This window comes from Panicum hallii, chromosome 9, assembly GCF_002211085.1.
Source record: "Panicum hallii strain FIL2 chromosome 9, PHallii_v3.1, whole genome shotgun sequence".
Classification (NCBI taxonomy): Eukaryota; Viridiplantae; Streptophyta; class Magnoliopsida; order Poales; family Poaceae; genus Panicum; species Panicum hallii.
This window is the reverse complement of record NC_038050.1, coordinates 47058793-47081174: the sequence shown is the minus strand read 5'-3', so window position 1 is coordinate 47081174 and position 22382 is coordinate 47058793. Positions and strand designations below refer to the sequence as shown.

General features: G+C 45.2%; 1 protein-coding gene and 1 long non-coding RNA gene across 2 annotated transcripts; both read left to right on the top strand.

Moving 5' to 3' along the window:
- Window positions 1-224: 224 nt before the first annotated feature.
- Window positions 225-792, top strand: LOC112877944. The gene is made up of 3 exons (XR_003225615.1): window positions 225-240; window positions 451-653; window positions 759-792. It is a non-coding gene; the product is annotated as an uncharacterized LOC112877944 (long non-coding RNA).
- Window positions 793-1186: 394 nt separating this feature from the next.
- On the top strand, window positions 1187-22369 carry LOC112873084. Its single transcript, XM_025936110.1, has 7 exons — window positions 1187-1331; window positions 1425-1637; window positions 1735-1827; window positions 2327-2431; window positions 2531-2755; window positions 21599-21982; window positions 22077-22369. Exons 1-7 carry the CDS (start codon window positions 1305-1307, stop codon window positions 22344-22346), a joined length of 1317 nt encoding a protein of 438 aa, XP_025791895.1. The 5' UTR covers window positions 1187-1304; the 3' UTR covers window positions 22347-22369.
- Window positions 22370-22382: the final 13 nt, after the last annotated feature.

Sequence of the window (22382 nt, the reverse complement as noted above, 5' to 3'; positions counted from 1 at the left end):
AGAAGCAGGCACCAGGGCGAGCACCCATGCCTCCAGGGAAGGAGCCAGCAGGGCAAGCACTCATGCCTCCAGGGAAGGAGGCACCAGGGCGGAGGGGTGATGCCAATCGTGGTGAGATGCCAGACATCCCGCCCCCCACCACCAACTCCAATCCCGCACACTCAACCCTAACCCTTGGCGAGATGGTGACCAAGAATCCACCAGGGAGGACAACAGCTGCACATCCAAGGCAGCCTGCAGGTGATTTCTCTAGCATCTCCCCTCCATCGACCTTTTGCTTCCTGTCGGGTCTATTAGGGAGGGTTCTCGTGTGCTCGCGTGGGTGCTGGCTGGTCAGATTGTGTACTTTCATTACCTCTTCGAGGGTTGGTCGAGCAGATTGTTGTGATGGGGTCCTATCTTTTATGGTTGTTGATAAATAGTAGTATTACATTTTTGTTTCTAGTAAAGGCTTTTCTGAATATGAGAAGGAAAGAGCTCAACATATTATGAGGAACAACCAAATATTTCAAAGACTTGGGATCGGTCAATTGGCATCACTACTTAAGAATGTAAGTGCAAATGTGGAGGATGATGGTCCTCAAAAATCAGGATCCGAGTACAGTCCACATGACAATGAGGGGCTTGAGGATGATGATGAAGTGATCAGCAAGGTATAGTTTGTCTTCTGTACACTACAATGTTTCTGTAATGGATATCATCTTGTATTGACTTTCCATTTATAATTTTACTGATTATATATTCCTCTAATCTACTAGAGTGTCAAAGTATCTTCTCAAGGAACACGAGGATCAAAAAGGGTGAGACCACCTAGGTTGCAATTGGAGCGTAGAGTCACAAGACAGAATTCTGCTGCCACCATAAGCTTAACCGCCTCAACAGAAGAAGCATTAGCAACTGTACAAACTGAGAATTTGAACCCTACTGCTGATGAAGGCAAGTGATAATATAGACATGTTTTATGTAACTTTGATGCCTATAAACTTTATATCTTATTAGTAAGTACTAAGTTATCATGCAAGGATAGATTACAGCATTTTTATTTGACACTTGCTTTTGTAATCTTGCTAGATGAATTGGTTGAAGTTACAGAGCAAGTACGAAGAGGAAGAAGTATGGGGAAAGATTTAGATGGGATAACCAGAGGGTTAGGAAGCAAAATATGTATCCATGTTTCTAAAGGGAAGAGAAGGCCGGCGGTACCACTCCAAGCGGCAAAGCTTGCGTCAGAGGCTGGAATTGTACTTAGACAACATGTACCAATCTTTCCTCATTGGAAGCATTACAAGAAGAATGATCTTGAAATGGATAACTATATTGGCAAAGTTGCTGTAAGTCACTTAAAGTATTATAATTGCACAATAAGTATCATTTTCTCCTTAGTATTCTTAGTCACTAATGTATTTTCTGTATTTGTTTGTTAGGGACAATTTAACATGGACACTGACAACAAGGCAGTGAAAGATGCATGTATTGACTTGTTAAAGGGTGGACAACGTCAAAGGAGGTATAACTTAAAATTGAAGTACTTCAATGGGTTATCACAAGATCAGGTGCCGAGAACATCACCAGTGGCTTGCATGAGTGATGCACAATGGCTTGAATTGGTGGCCATGTGGTCAAAGGAAGAACACAAGGTATTGCTATGAAAAATCATGATTTAATTTCTATTTTGTATAGGATAAGTGTGCATTTGTCTACTAACATAACCTAAAACAATTCTACTATGTATAGGAGAAGTGTGCAAAAAACAAAATTAATCGTGAGTGCGTCCAATATCAGCAGCGCACAGGTTCACAGTGCTACGAGGCACAAGCTTATGTTGCGGTAGGAAACTTGTTAATGCATGACCTGTTAGAAGTAATCCTTGTGTGACTTTGTTGCGTCTTGACATTGGAGGTTGGCATCAGTAATTTAGTATGTTTTATATTTCTCTAAATAGTAAGTAGTAGAGGTCAAAGGTAGTAGATAGCAGTAGCCAGCTGCAGTAGTAGTCAATTTTGTTTCTGCTAGCAGCAGCTTTGTGTAGCTGGTTATTACTTCTAAAACTTGTGCGTGTGTATGTGCTCATACCTGAAAAATATGTTATGTGTGTAGCTGGTTATTACTTCTAACTATTGTGCGTGTGTATGTGCTGAAACCTGAACATTATGTGATCCAAAGTGGGCAAAGTGATCTGCCCAGAATTATTGTGCGTGTGTATGTGATGTATGAGATTTGGAGAGTTAGGGAGAATATAGTATTGTTGATAGGGGCCTACATAACCTGTATTAGGACTTAATTTGATTTAAGCTTATATTTTCAAATGGATTCCTCACTATTTCAGAAACAAGAAAGATTTAAAGATTCAACGCCCACTGCAATTGACCTCTTTAAGGAAATGCATTGCAGCAGGAAAAGAGATTTCAGTGAGCAAGTAAAGCAAGCTATTGTAAGTTCTGAATCTTGTGATTTTTGTAGGCTGTTTACTTCTATGTGCTTGAGATAATTGCTAGGTGCTATAATTGATTTTCTATTTATTTATTACAAGGTTGATATGGAATCAATTATTGATGAATCTATAGAAAATGGAGAGCAGCAGAAGACTTGTATTGAAGCTGTCTCTCAAGTTCTATCCAAGAATAGCACCTTTCTTGAAAATTTGGGTCTTAAGAAAGTATCTCGGAAAAAATCCAGAATTGATGTTTCTTCTCACATTGAACGTCTTCAGTTTGAACTAGATGCTAAGACACAAGAATCAGCAGGACTTCGTGAAGTAGTTGACGCTTTGACATCAAAAACAGATGAACAGTCGCAAGAAATTGACGACTTGAAGAAGTCATCAGCTAAGACAAATGCTTTGCTTCGTCAACTAATTTCCTTTAGCGCTGGTATATTCATATTCTTTGCTCTTTCTTATAGCTAGATGGTTTCAAGTGTTCGCTCATTTCATCACGTGTTCCATTCCTTGATTGTACAGGTGGGTTCAATGGAACAAACTAAAGCTATGATGCATAGAGCAAAGGCAAATTGGTATGTAAGATTTGTTACCTCCTTACAATTGTGTATGACTCTTAGCTGTTTATGAAGTGGTTGAGAATGATGATTTCCTTAGACGTTGTCTTATAATTTTCTTTGTGTTGAATCTGATCGGTTTGTTACATGCTGTTTGTGTGAGTTTGGGAAGGGGGTACAACTCTATATACATGCATGATGAGTGTGATCTGTTGGTTATGCACTTAATGATTTGTGGGGAAATGAATGGCGTCACTTGTCAATTCCTGGCCACTTATAGCTGGCATTTCATTACCTCCTTTTCTCTGTCCAGCTCTATAAGGTTCAGCTTAAACTTGTCGATTTTGTGTGTCCAGCTCTATAATGCAATGCTGAACTATTCGTTGATATTATCGTGATGATACCTGTGGCACTATTAAGGACGGCCGCAATATATAGTACTATCTTGATTGATAATGCATGCCGAGTGTAGAAATAAGCTGCAGTTTTATACAATGAGTATGGACCTAAGTGGAACATTTTTCTCCTATAGCTTCGGACTGATATATACAATTCACTTGATACTTGTTTTATTCTGATTAATACATGTGTTTCCAGGTTGCATAGAAGCAATCATTTTGCAGCACCATGGGGCTTCTTTTGGACATGATTCAAGTAGTTTGCGCGGCAACATGAAGTCGTCGTTGTGACATGGAATTGAGGCAGTTTTTGAGATATATTTGGCTGTTGGCAATGAATTTGTAATCCTTAAGTCAACTTTTGAATGAATACTTGTAATGCTTAGCTGTTGAGCACCATGGATGTTTATTGCTGTAAAAGTTTGAATTGCATAATATTTGAACCAGTTTGCTAATGTATTACAATGGATTGATTATTGCAAATTGGTCTCATTTGTGATGGTCTGATGATTGTGTTTTCTTTCAATCTGTTGAATTAAATTAGCTTATTAATGGGCTATATTAAAGTAGATCTTGACTCAACTTATAGTTGGCCTTTAATGGGTTGAAATATAAAAATATGTGTACTAACTAATCCATATATACAAACCCACTAATAATTATGACGATTAAATTTGTCACAATTTTGTTGCCACATCAGCTGCCACATAAGCTGCCACCTCAACTGTGACATGTCATGCGCCATATGGCAACACCATATTCATTTAATTATGACATTCTGATTACATATTATGACGTTTTAAATCGTCACAAATGTTATGACGTATTACGGATCGTCACTAAAGTTTATGACGTTTCTTTACGAAAACGTCACTGAAAGTGCTTAGTGACGCACCTTCTATGACATATTATTTTCGTCACCGTAGCGTCATAGAAGCTAACTTGTGACATAAAAATGACTTTCTGTGACATATATATAGCGTCATACAATGTCACATTTCTTGTAGTGATCATTCGAGGCAGAACCCACTCTAGAGGCGGAGATCAGGCAGCATCAGAAGGATGATAAGAAGCTGCAGGAGATCCGTGAGTTGCTCAAGGTTGGCAAGGCACCGCATTTCAGAGAGGATGATCAGGGTACCTTGTGGTACAAGGGTCGTATATGTGTGCCGGATGTGAATGATCTCAGGAAGTTGATCTTGAGTGAGGCTCATGATACAGCATATTCCATTCATCCGGGCAGCACGAAGATGTATTACGATTTGAAGGGACGATTCTGGTGGTATGGAATGAAGCGTTCCGTTGCGGAGTACGTGGCTATCTGTGACACTTGTCAGCGTGTCAAGGCAGAGCATCAGAGGCCGGCAGGTCTATTGCAGCCGTTGAAGATTCCAGAGTGGAAATGGGAGGAAATCACTATGGACTTCATTGTGGGATTGCCTCGTACTCCGAAAGGGTACAACTCCATATGGGTAGTAGTGATTGCCTCGAGGAGTTCAACGTTTCGGCATCAAAGGAAAACTTGCTCCTCGATACGTTGGACCCTTCAAAATCCTTGAGATCTGCGGACCTGTAGCTTATCGTCTTCAACTTCCACCTCAACTAGCAGCTGTCCATAATGTTTTCCATGTCTCCCAACTCAAGAAATGCCTCCAAGTCCCCACAGAGATCATAGATCTACAGGCTATCGCTATAGAACCTGATCTTTCTTATGCCGAGCATCCCATCAAGATCCTAGATGCCAAAGAAAGAAGTACCAGAAGAGCGACGATCAAGATGTATAAAATTCAGTGGAATCATCACACTGAAGAAGAAGCAACTTGGGAAACCGAAGCTTATCTCCAAAAACATTTTCCGGATTTCCTGAACGACAATCTTTAACCTTGAAAACTCCAACTCTATCTTGTTCCGAAATCTCGGGACGAGATTCTTTTTAGGAGGGAGGGTTGTGACACCTCAGGTATATGGGAGCCAGACTTAGTGCATTGCATGTAGGATGTACTCTTGTGTGTTGTTTAAGGACAAGATTTTAGGGTGTTTTCTATAATTTTAGAAAAATATAAGGCTTAATGTGCAAAATGTGTGTGAGGGTGGATAATTTTGAAATATAGGAAGGGCTGATTTGCAATAATGTTTTACCTTTAAACCACTGTAAAAAGTGAAAACAAATCAGGGAGTTGTTTGAAATGTAAAATTTAAAAAGGTTTTAAAAGAAATTTAACTAGTTGTATGGTTTTTAAAATAACTTTGAATCTTCAACTCTTATGAAGTCGAACCCTAAAGAAAAGTTGTAGAACTTTTTATTCTCTATACTTTTGCTTTTTGGAGCATTTTCATTTGAGCTCTAGTTTGAAAGTTACTCAGGCTTTACAGTGGAGTCCCTGGGTTTTTCAGTATTTGCAACCAGGTCCTCATCCCAGCTGCTCTGCTCTGCTCTGCTCTGCCCGAGAGCTGCTGCCACCGCCGCTTAACTCCGGCGAGCTGCCCCGGCCGCCACCTGCCCCCGCGCCGCTCGCCAGTGCCACCTCCACCTCCAGCGCATCACCCCCCGCCGCTTGTCAGGCCCTGGTGGCCATTTCCCGAGCCGCCACGCCGCTCCCCTGCTCTCCCCGGCCGCCACGACGTCGCCGGCATCCAGCTCCTCCTTGCCGCGCCCCAGTGCTTCTCCGAGCATATAAAGCTCTTCAGCACCTCGTGAGCAACCCCTTTCGCCTTTTTCCCGAGCTCACATCACCCCCGGTCATCTTCTTCCTCGCATCGCCGCCGTCCAAGCTTCGCCGCCGTTCGGCCTCGCCGTCGGTAGCCTCCTCCAGAGCATCCCACCCTCGATCCAGACCCCCATCAGCACCACAGCTACTCCCTAACACTCATCGCATCGGCCAATTTCTTGTTCCTCCACCGGAGACGTCTGCCCGCGAGCACGTCGGAGTTCTTCCTCCGCCGCCGTTCGGCCTCGCCGTCGACAGCTCGATTCCGAGCCTCCCCTTCCCGATTTCTTGCTCCACCAGCGCCACATCACCCTCCTGAAGCTCACAGCATCGGCTTTTTCCAATCCCTCCACCGGAACGTCCTGTCCACGTGCACGCCGTCGTTTCTCCGCCGCCATAGTTTGGCTTCGTCGTCGTTCCGCTTCTCCAGTGCTTCCCCGCCCCGGTCAAGTACACGATCGGCACCACATCATCCTCACGAAGCTCTCCAGGCACTTCTCGACTACTTTTCGGCCCTCGGCCACCGGAACACCGCCACCGAGCTTCCAAGCTCCGCCGCCGCCTCTGTCACCGCCGTTCCGCCGCTACAACCCCTCCCCTGCCCAACTCCGGCCACCCACGTGACCGCCGTAAGCCCCTGAGCATTTTCCCTCCCTTTTCCCTCACCGCCGACGAGCTATCTCGCCAGAATCGCTCGCCGTTGATCTGTCCCCGAGAGGAAAACCGGCCAGGGACCTGATTGCTTAGTTTCAAAACTTTCCAGGGGTCTCTTTGTGAAGAATCAGTGCCTTTGTCATTTTTTCCCTTCCAGCCAGTTTTGAAAATTCATAGGAAAGTGTAGAAAAATCCAAAAATGGCAAAACTAGTTTTGTTGTGTTCATAAAATTTATATCTACAACTTTGGTTACTAAAGTGTAGTTTGAAATCAGTTAGTTTTGCAGTTATTTAAATGTTTTCAAAAGGGGATCTTTTGTGTATAACTTATATGATTTAAGTTTGTTTCCTGCAATTCTTGGTTACTAGTTAGTTCAAGCAGTGTTTAATTTTGTGTGAACTATCCAAGATCAGTACAATTTTGTAAATTGAGTAATTTTCAAAATTGGTCAAAATAAGTTCAAACAACTAAGATTTAAGTATAATTACTACTAAATGTGTTTGAACCTATGATTAGGAATAATTTGCTTAGCTTTGTGATATTAGTGTTTGATGATTTTGTCATTGTATTGTTGATGTTGAGTGTGTATTGATCTGTTAAATTACAACTTTATCGTGAAGGAAAGACTTAACATGTTTGTTACTAAAAATCAATCCTTGCATATCATGTAGACTCGTCGACGCTTGAAGACGGAGACTACGAGTTGATCTTGGAACCCGAACCCGGGCTATCTGAAGACTCCGTCCAAGTTACTGAAGAAGTGACCGAAGCCCCGAACCGACGTTCGGAAGTTTTTAACTCGCCTGACCCTAACTTCACTTCCGAAGGCAAGCCCCGGTGCACATCCCAATATTTAAAGTTATTACAAATTCATTAATATATTATATATTTTGCATTACGTCTAGGAGTTGAGATGAAACCCTAGTTGCATGATATCTTAGGAAACCAATGGATTGTACCGAGTCCTTATCGCTTAGGTGCTCTGCTAAATAGGACCGGTAAAAGTCGAGTGATTTTCTGTCACTCGCGCGATATAGGAGTTGCTTGTTTACAATTCTGCAACCACTATAAGGATGACGGACAGGGTCATGTGTTGTATCATGACCTGGAAGTTTACCCTGTCTGTTTTGATAAAAGCTTTAAGGTCGAAATGTGTGGTAGTGGTGGCTAAGCGTTTGAAAGTACTAGCCACATGCCGTGAAATATGGTAAGCGGTAAGCCTAGTAACCGATCGGCCTGGCAAGTGGACATACCTCCCACCACTCGTATTTTGGTTTTTCTTGTTACTCGATTCGACGTGTGGGAATACGTGTTGCAAGGGCAACCAGGAGTACGGGTTTGTAGTCGCGCTACAGCCGTACGTCCTGCACACAATGGGTGTGCGTATGGTCCTGCAGTCGCTTGTGGTGGCCCTGATCCACGACCCGGAATGAAAGGCAAACGGTTGCTTCGGAATCATCGTTGGATGTTCCAAGCGTGTGTGTTAGGTTTACCTTGCAAGGTTGAAATTCAGTCCGGATCGTTCGCCTCTCACGAGAATTGAGATTGCTTATCCCTTTTACCACATAGAGTAAAAAGTGTAAATGATGATGGAAGAATCTTGTTGATTGATAATCTCTATCTTGCTTGTTTAGTATAGGTGCTTACCTAGAATGGTTAATCAAGCTAGAATCTGAAAGCTAAAACTTGAAATAGATTATACTCTTTGTTACTTTTCAGCTGAAAAATAAACCCAGAACCTTACCATACCTTCATGAGTCTAGTTAAGGGCTAAAGTATACCCAAACCCGGGTAAGTCTTGCTGAGTATTAGTATACTCAGTCTTGCTAAAACTGCTTTCAAGTATACCGGTTGAGAACCAGGTTGATAGTGCGTCCTGCCCCTTTGCTGTTCCACCTGGTTGGTCCGTGGAATGGGATCCGTCCCCGGCCAGCATTGACCCCTCAGAGTGACACCATCGACTGGGCTACACATGGTGCTGCTGATGGCGACGTTGTTAGTCGCGTTATCTTTTCGCTATAACTTTGGTCAATGGGTGTTTACCCGTTACTTTTAATAACCCTTTGTTTATTTTGCTCCAGACAGGGCTGAAGAAAAACTGGTTTGTAATAACACTGCTTACTATGTGATAAAGGCTTGCGCTGTTATGTACCTGGAGTTCACCTTGTATGAGTATAACCTACTCCGATCCTGCGTAACCGTGGTTGCATCGGGCGTTGACCCGACAGACCCATGGGTTGTTCCGTTTGAAGGACATTTGAGATCATCTGGTCTTTGTAAATGATGATTAATGCACTTGAACCGGAATAATTCAGACGGTTCTGCCACAAAAACCTTCGCAGGCGTTGCTTTTTTGGCGTAGCCTTCGGGTGTACATTCAAAGCATGCTCGATCAACTCCCTGGGCACCCCTGGCATATCCGCTGGTTTCCATGCGAATATGTCTCGGTTAGCCCGAAGGAAGCTGACGAGCGCGAGTTCCTATTTGTCACCTAAGCCCGCACCGATGACAGCGGTCTTAGATGAATCTCCCTCCTGAAGCTGGATCGTCTTGAGGGCCACATCATCAGTCGACTGGATGCTCGACTTGCTGGCCTTCTTGGAAGGAATCTCCAGCCTGGACTGGGAGAGCTGCTGCGCGGCCGCGAGTACTTCTCCCGAAGCATTTGGCACGCGAGTAGTCGAAGCGTATTGGATCGCCTCCTGATTGCAGTCGTAGGATTTCTTCAAGTCGCCACGAAGGGTGAGTACTCCACCGAGTCCTAGCATCTTAAGAAGCAGATAGACGTAATGCGGCACTGCCATGAACTTGGCAAGTGTTGGACGACCCAATATGGCATGATAAGAAGATTCGAAGTTAGCTACTTCGAATTTGATGAACTCGGTACAATAGTTCTCCCGCGTGCCGAAGGTGACTGGGAGGACCACCATACCCAGCGGATGTGCCGCGTTACCTGGGACGATGCAGTAAAAGGGAGACTTGCTGGGAGCCAGCATGTCCTTGAAATCCAGGCCCATTTTCTTCAAAGTGCTGACGAAGATGAGATTGAGCCCACTCCCGCCATCGATGAGGACCTTGGTGAGCTTGACCTCCGCCACCACAGGATCCAGGACCAAGGGGAACTTACCGGGCTCCGAAAAGCTCGTCCACTGGTCATCACGGGAGAACGAGATGGGGACCTCCGACCAACAAAGTGGTCGTGGTACCGCCGGCTCGATGGACAAAATCTCCTGGAGAAGCAGCTTCTGATCCCGTCTGGAACCAAAATCCTCGTCTCCCCCGAAGATGACGTTGACAACCTTTGAAGCATCTTGAAACTTCGGGTTGCGCCCGTGATCCTCTTGATCATCATCCTCGGGTTCTTTGTCAGCAGGCTTCTTGTTCTTCTTTCCACCACCGGAGTTGCTGAACGTCCTCCGAAGGTGATAGCAGTCGATGGCGGCGTGGCTGGCACCCGGATGCCATGGGCACTTCTTCTGCAGGAGCTTCTTGAACTCCTCCTGCGTATTCGACTTCTTGCCCCGTGAAGGATGATCGATAGCTGCGATGACATCATCTGGCTTTCGTTTCCGGGGTGGACCCGAAAAGTCCCGCTGGCCTTTGTCGTTGCGGTTGTCGTTTGGGCGCCACAGATTGCTGTCTTGACACCGCGGAAACCGCTCCGGCATCTTCTCCTCCTGCTCGGACCAATCGTGCATCATATCATGAAGGCCCGCAACAGTCTTCGGCCTGTTCCGCCCGAAATCCCTGTATATGCCCGGGTCGGTGATTCCGTTGTAGAAACAATCGATGATGCTCGGACCAATCCTGCATCATATCACGAAGGCCCGCAACAGTCTTCGGCCTGTTCCGCCCAAAATCCCTGTATATGCCCGGGTCGGTGATGCCGTTGTAGAAACAATCGATGATGTCGTCCTCCGAGATGTTGGCGATGGTAGCGCGAACGTCGAAGAAACGACGTGTGTAGGACCGCAGAAGCTCATTACGTTCCTGCTTACACTGAGCAAGATCGTGACGAGTACCTGCACGAGCAATCGCTCCCTGGAAGTTGTTGATGAAGACTTTCTTGAGGCGTTCCCAGGAGTCGATGGAGTTGCTATCGAGGCTTTCTAGCCATGTGAGCGGCGCAGGGTCCAAAGCCATCGGAAAATAGACGACTTTGGTAATGTTCGAACCCCCTGCGACCTCAATGGCCGTGGAGTAGCAACGGAGCCACTGCTGAGGGGCTTGCTTGCCGTCGTACTTGGTAATGCCAATTGATTTGAAGCCCTCTGGATACGTGTAGCTGCTGAAACAAGCAGAAAAAGCAGCGAACCGGTCGCTACAGTCAGTACCTTCAGTTTCGACTTCTTCAAGGACCTTGCGCCTGGAGGAGATCACGGTCCGTGCGTTGCGACCGTCATTGATGTGCTGGCGCAGGTCCTCTGGAGGAAGTCGATGATTGGCCTATCGCGGTTGACCCCCTTGCGGTGGCTGCCGCCTCCCGCCAGGGGCCTGGCTCCCGCGAGCGTTGTTGTTACTGAGCTGGTGTCGAGGATGGCCGCCAGCCGTTCGGCTGTGAGCCTGGCTCCGGCTCTCCCCCACGCGCTCCTCCCTGATGGTGGACGCCGGGTTGTGCTGATCCAGCTGGATCCAGGCCCTCTGTGCATAAAGGAGCGCCTGACGCACCTCCGGATCATGGCTGTGCTCGATGATGGCCGTTACCCTGGCGATGTTGGCCACCGGAGTCCTGAAACCCCGCTCGCTTACAGCGGCAAACTCAGGGTCGAGCTCGCGATGCATAGATCGCCTTCGCTCGTTAGCCCTCCTCCGCCGGATTGCGCGGGCCCTGTTCCTGGCCCTCCGCGCCTCACAATCGGCGTCGTTCTCGTCACCGGCGTTGGCCGTGATCTCATCTTCGGAGATCGCTTCAAAGTTGATGATGGGAAGGTCCCCACCGTCCTCGCCTTCTTCGGCCATTAGCACCTGGCGGGAGGAAAGCTCATGAGAGCTTTCGTCGACTAGTTCAGTCGACCCCTCCGCCGCGGTGGCCAATGGCCTATCTTCTTGAAAGGGCAAGGGCTCGAGGTGAGCCACAAGTCGACCCTCTGCCTCGAGTAGATTGGAGAGCATCATGCTCCTCCAGTGCACAACGCGCCCTTCTGGCAAAGAGGTGACCACCAGATCACCGGTGCCAGAACAACCCGAAGCCCCCCGACACGCGGTGGCTTTAGACTTTCCGTCCTGGAGCAGCAAGTCCAGGTCCTTCTCTAACATGGAGAGGGACCCAGAGACATTGGCCTCCTGAAGATCAGTGGCCGATTCGCACAAGCCGAGCTGAGATCGGTTATGCAGACCCCTAGATTGGAACAAGTCCAAACTAGGGGAAGTTGTCGCAACACCAGAAGAAGTCGAGACTGGAGCAGACTCCATCTCGATCTGTGCTGCAGAGGCATGAAGCGGCAAGTTATCGAGCCCATCGACAAACTTGTCAAGGTTGCTGCGGAGATCCGCAACGGGAGTCTTTGGCTTCATGTCGACGAGGAATCGCCGAAAATTGCCCACACCATCTGCGATGCAGACCCATGAACCAAAGACGAATGTCGTACCCTGGGAGGGAACTGACCTGATGAATTTGAACGATGCCATCGAGCTCGCCGGTGGATCTCCGACGCGTTCCCCTACCTGGCACGCCAGCTGTCGGTGTTTAACCGGCTGCCCACCGAGGGGTATACCCAAGGTGGTAAGTTTTGGGTGAGGAGACGCCGAGATCAGGAACTCAAAGGTGCAAGGAACACAAAGCTTAGACAGGTTCGGGCCGCAAGATGCATAACACCCTACGTCCTGTATGGTGGTTTGTATTGCCTTTGGTGTAGGATGACCTAATGATCTTCTGTTTTTAAAGGGGTCCCTGACCTCCCTTATATATCCGAGAGGCTAGGGTTACAAAGATACCAACCAACACTAGCTAAGGAATCGTACCAGAACATATCTCGAGTAGATTCCCTCTGTATCGGTTAGCCTTATCTCCTATTTAAATAGAATAAATAAGAGATAAACAGAATGAATAAGAGATAAGTCGAACTTAATCTCTTAGACCTCTTTAAACTACGTCATGTACCCAGTCCCGTGGCCCCGGGTCTGACAGTCTTGGTACATCTTCGTACTGCCAGGGTGCATAGAAAACTTAGATAAATGTGCTTCATCCATTATCTGCTTGCGAAGCTGATGGTTTTTGGGTACAACCATACATCCATTAAACCGTAGAATTCCCTTAGGATCCTCTTGGAAACATTTATACTTTTTTTCTCCTTGGGCTAATTGTTGCTTGATAATTTTGACTCCTTTATCATGTTGTTGTGCCATAACAATACTATCTTGAAGTATAGGCTCAACTGCTATATGATTCAGACTACCTTGAGGAATGATCTCCAGATTAAGCTTCCTCATTTCCCAGCACAGAGTATTGTTGAAAACTTCTACTGATAAGCAATGACAATGTGACTTGCGGCTAAGTGCATCTGCAACCACATTGGCTTTGCCTGGATGGTAGTGTACTTCAAGATCATAATCCTTTATAAGCTCTAACCAACGTCTTTGCCTCATATTCAAGTCCGTTTGCATAAAGATGTACTTTAGACTCTTATGATCTGTGTAAATATGGCACTTGGTACCCACAAGATGGTGTCTCCAAAGTTTAAGTGCATGTATAACAGCTGCAAGCTCAAGATCATGAGTAGGATAATTCTGCTCATGTGTCTGAAGTGCCCTAGAGGCATATGCAATCACACGGTTATCCTGCATAAGTACACATCCAAGTCCAGTGCCTGATGCATCACAATAAACATCAAAAGGTCTGGATGTATCTGGCTGAGCCAAAACTGGAGCAGTGGTAAGATGTGCTCTTAAAGTGTGGAAAGCTTCTTCGCATTTCTCATTCCAGGAGAATTTCACTCCATTCTTCAACAGTTCTGTCATGGGCTTGGCTATCCGGGAAAAATCTGGAATGAAACGACGGTAGTAGCCAGCAAGACCGAGAAAACTGCGGATCTGATGGACTGAAGTAGGGGGCTTCCAATCCATCACTTCCTGAACTTTACTCAGGTCAATAGATATACCATCCTTGGAAATGGTATGACCCAAAAATTTGATGGTATCAAGCCAGAATTCACATTTAGAGAATTTAGTATACAGGTGGTGATCTCACAAATGTTGAAGAACAATATGAAGATGTTTAGCGTGATCTTCAAGATTTTTAGAATAGATCAAAATATCATCGATAAAAACCATGACGAATTTATCGAGTTCCGGCATGAAGATAGAGTTTTTGAGGTACATGAAATATGCCGGTGCATTGGTAAGACCAAAGGACATAACCAGATATTCATAGAGTCCATATCTGGTGGAGAAAGCTGTTTTTGGAATATCACTTGGCCTAATCTTTATCTGATGATACCTAGAGTGAAGGTCAATTTTGGAGAATATCTTGGCTCCGGCTAACTGATCAAATAGAATATCAATGCGGGGAAGAGGATACTTATTCTTGATAGTAACTGCATTGAGGGGGCGATAGTCAACACATAGTCTACGATTGTTATCCTTTTTCTTAACAAACAAAGCAGGGCATCCCCAAGGTGAAGCACTTGGGGCGAATATAACCCTTATCTAGGAGTTGCTGAAGCTGAAGTTTTAACTCTGCCAGTTCATTGGGCAGCATACGATAGGGTCTCTTAGAAATGGGGGCTGTGCCAGGTTGTAGCTCTATAACAAACTCAACATCTCTATCTGGGGGCATTCCAGGTTACTCATCCGGAAAAACATCTAGGTATTCACACACAACATGAATATCCTCTAACTTGATCCCTTCTCTTAGCGTCCGTGTCAGCATGATAGCCCGTATACTGGCACAGGTGATTGAAAGCCTGTGCGTATTGAAGCACAGTGCGGCTTCCTTGAGTAAGTGCCAAAAATTCATTGAGCTTTCGCTCAATGAGTCCTTCCGGGATATGGTGTGCCCTAAAGGCGGCCTTGAATTCTTCCCAAGTAACAACATGCCCATCCGGTTGCATGGCATAGTAGTTGTCCCACCAAATGCGAGCATTACCACGGAGCTGTTGGGCTGCGAAGAGAGTTTTGTTTGCTTCGGAGCATGGGACGGAGAGTAATGCAAACTTAGACTCGATGGTACGAAGCCATGCATCTGCATCAAGGGGTTCTTCAGTCTTATGGAAGAGCGGGGGCTGCGTACTGAAGAAATCCTGATATCCAGCCGAAGGATGATCTTCACGTCCACGTTGAAGAGAAGGGAACTGATGCTGCTGGGCCTTCACTAGCATGTCCAGGAGTTCGGTCTGATGGGCCATCACTTCCGCTAGATTTGGCGGTGGCGGAGGTGGTTGTTGTGACCCACTAGCCTGGTTTTATCTGAATCCCTCTGGGGTTCCGCATGTAGCACCTACCATCTGAAATATAGAAGTTGTCCATTAGCATTCACCAATACTTGCTTCTACTTTCAGAAATCACATGGTACCAAAATAACATATACTGAAACTGAGCATGGTAATAAATCCAAGTCACCAAGGGTTAACTCAACCATTCAAACAGCAACTCAGACTTACATTACCAACTGAAACTTATTCCATATTACATCACATTGTTCCTTACTACAAACCAAACCGTACATAGGTTTGCCACATATACCACAACAAGTGGCTCGTAGGTCATTTAACTACTCACTTCCATGTCACATTATGTCACACTATCTACGCCTAGGATGTCATCAACTCAAACGAGACTAGAAGTCATCGAGGTTGCCCACGGATGACTGACTACCGGAAGAGGAATGATGAGGACTAAGAACAAGATCTCCATGTTCAGAGTCAATCTCAGAGACTCCTTCGACTTCTTCAGGATCTTCTTCTTCTTCTTCACTCTCAAACTCATCAACATCAGGCTGCACTGGTTGCTCATGAAGCATGTTGATATGATCAATAGCTTGGCCAAGATTAAGATTAAGCTCATGAACTTGTTCCTGGAGGAAATCAATGACAGTGTCGCGCTGGACAATGAGAGCATCACTCTCAACAATCTACTCTTCTCGATGCTGAATGGTTTCTTCCCGTTGAGTAATAACCTCTTCTTTAGCCGTGACAGTGGCTTGAAGTCCCTCTATCTGCGTACTCTGCCAGCCAACCTGATTACGATACCCTTGGGCTATATTGGTCAATCGATATATACCATGTTGCTGAAGTGTCTGGTAGCAGTACTGTGCATTCATGAATCTAACCGCAGCGCGTAGAGTCTCTCTAGCCAGATTTCCCAATAAGTGGTCACAGTATGTCACCCTGAAAGTTCATTCTGGGTCACGAGAATCCATTGCAGGAAATAACCCGATAGGATATCCTGCAACTTCCTCAGGATGCTGATCGCAGAAGATGTGGATAGCTCCCATTGCTGCCGCTTCAAAAGTATCAGCGAGGCGATGCCCAATCACATTAACTTCAATAGGTTGCCACAGAGATAAAGTTGGGTGCGGAGGAACAATCATCTTCACCCTGCAACAAGGAACACCTTCTTCATCATACTCTACTCCATCATAAGGTGGAGGCTCGGTGTAGCCAAACACCTGGAGAGATTCCCACAAAAGATGAGGAAAACCCTCCCAATGCAAGGCATTGGTACGAGCGTGTCCTGCGGAATCCCAAAAGAACCTTGGAAGCTCGGCCATCTGAAACAAGGATTCAAATGGTGAGATTACAAGTTTTCAACCATACACCTTGAGAATACTGCAGAAAAAATGTGAGTTAGACTAAGGGAATGATTGGAATGCCGCTATCCGGCTAGAAACTCACAGGATAAAAGAAACAAGATGGCCTATTCTGATAATAGCAGAATCTGAAAATCAGAAGATTATTCTAGATCTTGAGAATGAAACGATAAAGGGCAGATCACTATAACCCAAGGCTGTTGGTATGACTATTGCAAGGCAGCACTAATGATTAACAACACTCTAGTCATCCATAAAACAACAAACCATGCCACTCATTCAATCAAATCAAGGAATATGCATGCACATACTACGCGTCCTCACAACTCAAGATAATTGCCAAATACGTTTGGACTTACGTGATTAGTTTTGGTGGCACAATATATTCGTCTCTCCCTATAATAGCTAGTCGAATATCCTTATTCGTCTTAACCTATTTAACCGTGGTTAGCGTACCTGCAGAAAACCATAATATATATGAACCTTCCATGCCAGCACTCATGAAAGTGTCCTCAAACATTATTGTCACTATAGAAACAGCATCTGTACAATTACCGCCGTACAGACGATGTTAACATACGTTATCGAAACAACGTATTCACGAAATATCGCAAAATGCAGGGGTATTGTTTGTTGATACCCTGCGCTTAACCATATACTCCCAATATAGTCAACCGAAGTTGGTACATTGGCAGCATCTCAAGTAGGCCACTGCTTGAGAAACAGTGTTCGGTTCGCATCACTGACGGGAAGGCTAACTCCCCAGTTAGTTGAGGATCCTTACCTTCTTACCTTATCGTCGAAAGCGTCGTTACAGGATGTAAAGTTGATTGTGCATAAATTTAAGGTTTAACATAAAGTAGTGCTGGAAGTCAGAGGTATATACATATACTATAGCCACCTCTAATTCCCATATGAAATATTACCCTAGGGCTTTACGTACTAAGCACAATCCTTAACGGCACCAACGTAGTTTTGCAAAATACTTGGTTGGTCAAATTTTCTACTAAAAGACATTTTTAAGGATAATTATATCTCCAAGGTACACTTGTTAGCTCTAATACCAGCTGTGGCAGAACCAACCTGAATTACACCGACTCAAGTACGCAAGTCCTCTTGCAAGGGCTCCAACGTACTTCAAACGGTGTAACCCCTTGGCCTGTCGGGTAACGTCCTGATTAACCACTGAAAGCAGGATCCAACAAGGTATCTCGCACGAAGGCGAGTCCAGAGATACAATCATCATCATAATTTACATCACAAGCACTTATATTACAAGAATTTATAGAGTAGCATAAGTTCTAGACTGATAGAAGTTATTACAAACCAGTTTTAAAAATTTAAGTTCACAGTAGTGGAATTCAAAGTACGATAACTGTACACGTCACCAGTATGGACATCATGCTAAGCCATGGCATGACATCACTCGTTATGATCGGTATTGGCCGGGGATGGGTCCCACTCCACGGACCAACCATCAGGCAAAGCATAGGGCCAAGGCATGGGAAGAGTAGGGTCTTCAGAGACATTATCTGAAACAAAGTCAAATGCAAGGCTGAGTACTCTAATACTCAGCAAGGCTTACCCGGAATTAGGGTATACTTAGCCCATAACTAGACTATGAAGGTTTTGCAAAGGTTCTGGGTTTAGCTTTTGCTGAAAAGCAACAAGAGTAGATCCTTAATTTTATATTTTAACTTTCAGTTTCTAGTTCCTTTAACCATTCTAGGTAAGCACCTATAGCTACTCAAGCAAGGTAGAGCTTCTTTAAAACATATCTCAGTATTACTCCTCATAAGGTTTCTCTTGTTACTCTATGTGGCAAAAGAAAGCAGTCTCAATCTCCGCGAGAAACGGACGATTCTGAATCGAATTTTAACCCTTGCAAGGTAAACCTAACTCACACGCTTGGAACACCAACAGGTCATTCCAAAGCAACCGTTTGCCTTTCATTCCAGGTCGTGGAACAAAGCCACTACAAGCGACTGCAGGACCATACGCACATCCAATGTGTAGGATATACGTCTGTAGCGCGACTACATGACCGTATTCCCGTCTGCTCTACAGAATGTACTCCCACAGTCGGTGCATGTAAACATAAAATAAAAGTCAAGTGGTGGGGGACGAGTCCACTTGCCGGGCCGATTGGTTACTAGGCTTGCCGCTTACCATATTTCACGCATGTGGCTAGTACTTTCAAACGCTTAACTGCCACTACCACACACTGCGACCTTAACCAATTTCATCAACACAGACGGGGTATCCTTTCTTTCCAAGATACTACACATAACCCCGTCCGTCATCCTTATAGTGATTGCAGTATTGTAAGCAACCAATTCCTATATCGCGCGAGTGACAGGAAATCACTCGACTTCTACCGGTCCTATTAGCATAGCACTAGTCGGACTCAGTTTCTAACATTTAGTACACGGGTTTTTAGGAATATGCATCTAGGGTTTCCAGACAACTCCTAAGAACTTAATGCACAAGTATTTATATATATAAAGGTAAATTGCAGTGTAAATAAAATAGTGGATTTATGTCCGGGGCTTGCCTTCACTGGCGAGGCTGGGGTCAAAGACGTTAACAATTCCTTCCGAACTTGGGTTCGGAGCTTTAGTTAATTCTCCGATGATGTTCCCGGAGTCTTCAGAGGTCTCCACTTCGGGTTCCGGGAGAATATGATAGTCTCCGTCGGCGAGAAGCGTCGAGTCTACATGTGACGAAAATGATGCAGTTTAGGAAATGTACAGATTGTTATTCTATTTCACGATAAAGTTGCAATCCAATGAACATAACATTACATTTTAGCAAACAGCACAATTGCCCTTTACTGGGCAGTCATTTATCGGGTATTAACCCGTTTACTTAGCTACATTGGGTAACATGGGTGGTAACCCTAAACATTTAATTAACTACATGAAGTAGCATGTTTGATTATCTTAGATAATTAAATTAATTACATTTAACACCTTTATTTATTTGACTAGTTAATTATCTTTAATAACCCTAGGTTATTAATTAATATGGATCTACTTAAAAAGTTCTATTTATTTTGGTTTTTCTACACCTGATCATGGGTTGAGAATTTTTGGTCATGCTACATTACTCAAGGGCAATATCTCAAAATATTTTCATAATTTTTCATGAACTAGAGCTATGGTTTATGAATTTTTCTTTGAATCTAAACTTAAATTCACTACTGGAGTTATACTTGGATTCTAACTCTCAAAGTTTTATTTTGGATTAAGCATACAGAAGCAAAGCTAAGGTAAAATTTTCAGCTTTAAACATGAAGGAATGCATCTAGAATTAAATTATGAACTTTCTATCAACATACAACAAAGGTACTCAGATTTCTAAGAAAATGAGCAGTAAAGAACTCGTAATTTTTACACAGAGCTATATATGGTACATAAAACCTAGGTTCCAAAATTCAGCTACAACACATGCATATAACATGAGGTACAAATAAAACACTCATTTCCTAGTATTTAATTTAGATCAAAAACTACACACATACAACTTAAACTTACTATACAAAAGTAGTCGAGTATAACTTAAGGATTCACGCAAAACTAGTTTGGCATTTTTCTGAATTTTCTACAATTTTCTATACATTTTTGAAGTTTACATCTTTTGAATTGGGGGGTGCAGAAATCTTGCAGAAAGACCCTTAAAATTTTTGAAATCTTCACACATATGCCCCTGGCTCGTCGGGGAAGAAGATCAGGGGGATTGCCGGCCAAATTTCGGTGAGGGGGGTGGCAGGGGGTGGAGAAGGACTAGTCTACAGGCACCAGGAGCTCACGGCGCATCCATGGGTGGGCTTGGGAGGAAGAGGGGATGGCCGGAGGTGAGGTTCCCATGGCGGCCGAGGCGGCGGCGGAGGGGAGCTCGTCGGCGAGGAGGGTCCCGGCGAGGAGGAGGGCCAAGCTCGGGCTTGACAGCTGCAGTAGGATGAGGGGAAGCTTTTGGGGTGGTCGATTTGGACGGAGGAGGGGCGGAGGTACAGGCTCGACGGTGACAGGAGCTTACCGGCGAAGAGGGGATCGACGGCGAGGTAGTTTCGGTGGAGGTCCGGTCACAGGGAGTGGCTTGGGAGCGGCAATAAGGTGAGGGGAAGCTTCCTAGGGGGTTGTAGTAGTGTGGGGTGGACTAGGGTGAGCTGCCCACGGCGAGCAGGAGGGCGCCGGAGTTGAAGGAGGAGGCGGTGGCGGCGTTCAGGTTTCTGTGTGTGCACGGCAAAGGGAAAACGGGAGGAATGAGAAGAGCTGGAACCAGAGGAGCCCACGGCAACTAAAGCTGGGCGAGGGAAAGAAGGAGACGCCGGCATTTGCCACGGCGACGGCGAGCTATCGCTCGGTGGGAGCTCGGGCAGGAGAGGAGAGGGGCGTGTCAAGCGCGCGGGAGGCCAGAAGAGGGGAGCTAGAGCGGCGCTCGGGCTGGGGATCGACGCGTGGAGGTGGAGCACGGCAAGAGGTGGCGAGGAACGGCTGGGAAGGGCGGGCGGCAGTGCTGCAGAGGAGCAGAGGCAGAGCAGAGCATGTGCCAGAGGACGAAGAAGAGGGGAGGAGGTCCGAGGGACCTCGTTGGAAATTGCAAAACCTCAGGACTTCACTGTAAATAGAATTTTCCCACTAATCCAAAGCTCTAATGAGGAAATGGTCAAAATAGAGGTTGTAGAACTTTTCAAATGCTACAACTTTGCTTTAGGGCTCAAGTTTAGAAATCTGAAGTATACTGCTTTATTTTACACTTTTGCACTCAATTCAAACTTAACAAAGTTTTTATCCTTAGTAATGTAAATTTTATGAAATCCTGGGCTTATCTGCAGGCATTTATGACCGGTCATGATTTACTTTCACCTTTTTCATTTTGATCCTTGGTAATTTTTGGATGTTACTTTTGTACTTCAACTAAATTACATAAAAGGAATTGTACTTTCATAAATTTACACAAATACCCTTATTTTCATAATTTTACTTAGTTTTCACACAATTAAATCCACACCAAACATTCTTCCTATTGGTTGGCTCTATTTGACACTTAGGGTATCACATTTTTATCATTTTCTCCGACGTGGCGGGACACGTAGGCACCCGCGTCTAGTGCCTGCGCGTGGCAAAGGATAGTAACGGGACCGGACTGCCCCTGCCCTTGTCCTTATCCCCTTCCCCAGCCCGTGCTTGCCCATCCATTCCCTTCCTCTTCCTCCTTCCCTTTCATTCTCTGCCTGCTAAGCTTGCTGTGCCACGCCAATGTCGCGTTGGGGGGAGTCGCAGTCGTCGGCAAGAAGCCGTGCTGGGCTAGGCCGAGGTCATTATTGACTGCTGTCTACGGGGTGGGGGAGGAGACTGGACTGCCGCTAATACCATGCCCATTCTGCGGGAGGGCGCGGGTGATAGAGCTTAGGGCGAACACAACTGAGAATGGCAATGAAGGTCGGGTGTTCTTCAAATGTCCAAGGAGAGGAGCTCAGGTGAGTTATAAAGGATTTGGTTTTGGATTGCCTTCTCATCCGATTTGCATGTGCTAGGTATTGATGTATTGTTCTTCTTGTGTTTGATTTTTAGATGGGTGGTAGATGTGATTACTTCAGCTGGCAAAGGGAGTACTTGGATATGTTAGTGTCTCTGAAGATCATTCAGATCCATGCCATAGTGGATGGAGAGCCCATTGGTGCTCCTGGGAATGCAAGCAGGGAGGCAAGCGATTTAGTTTCAGGCAGATTAGAGAGAAATGCAATGGAAGAAAAGGTTGATAGTTTGATTAGGGCAATCAAGATGTTGGTAGTGGTTATGGTAGTTGGTGCTGTTCTTGCCATTATGTATCAGCTTAAATGAAGAAGAAATTGTCAGTTGTATCAGTTCCATGTGCGC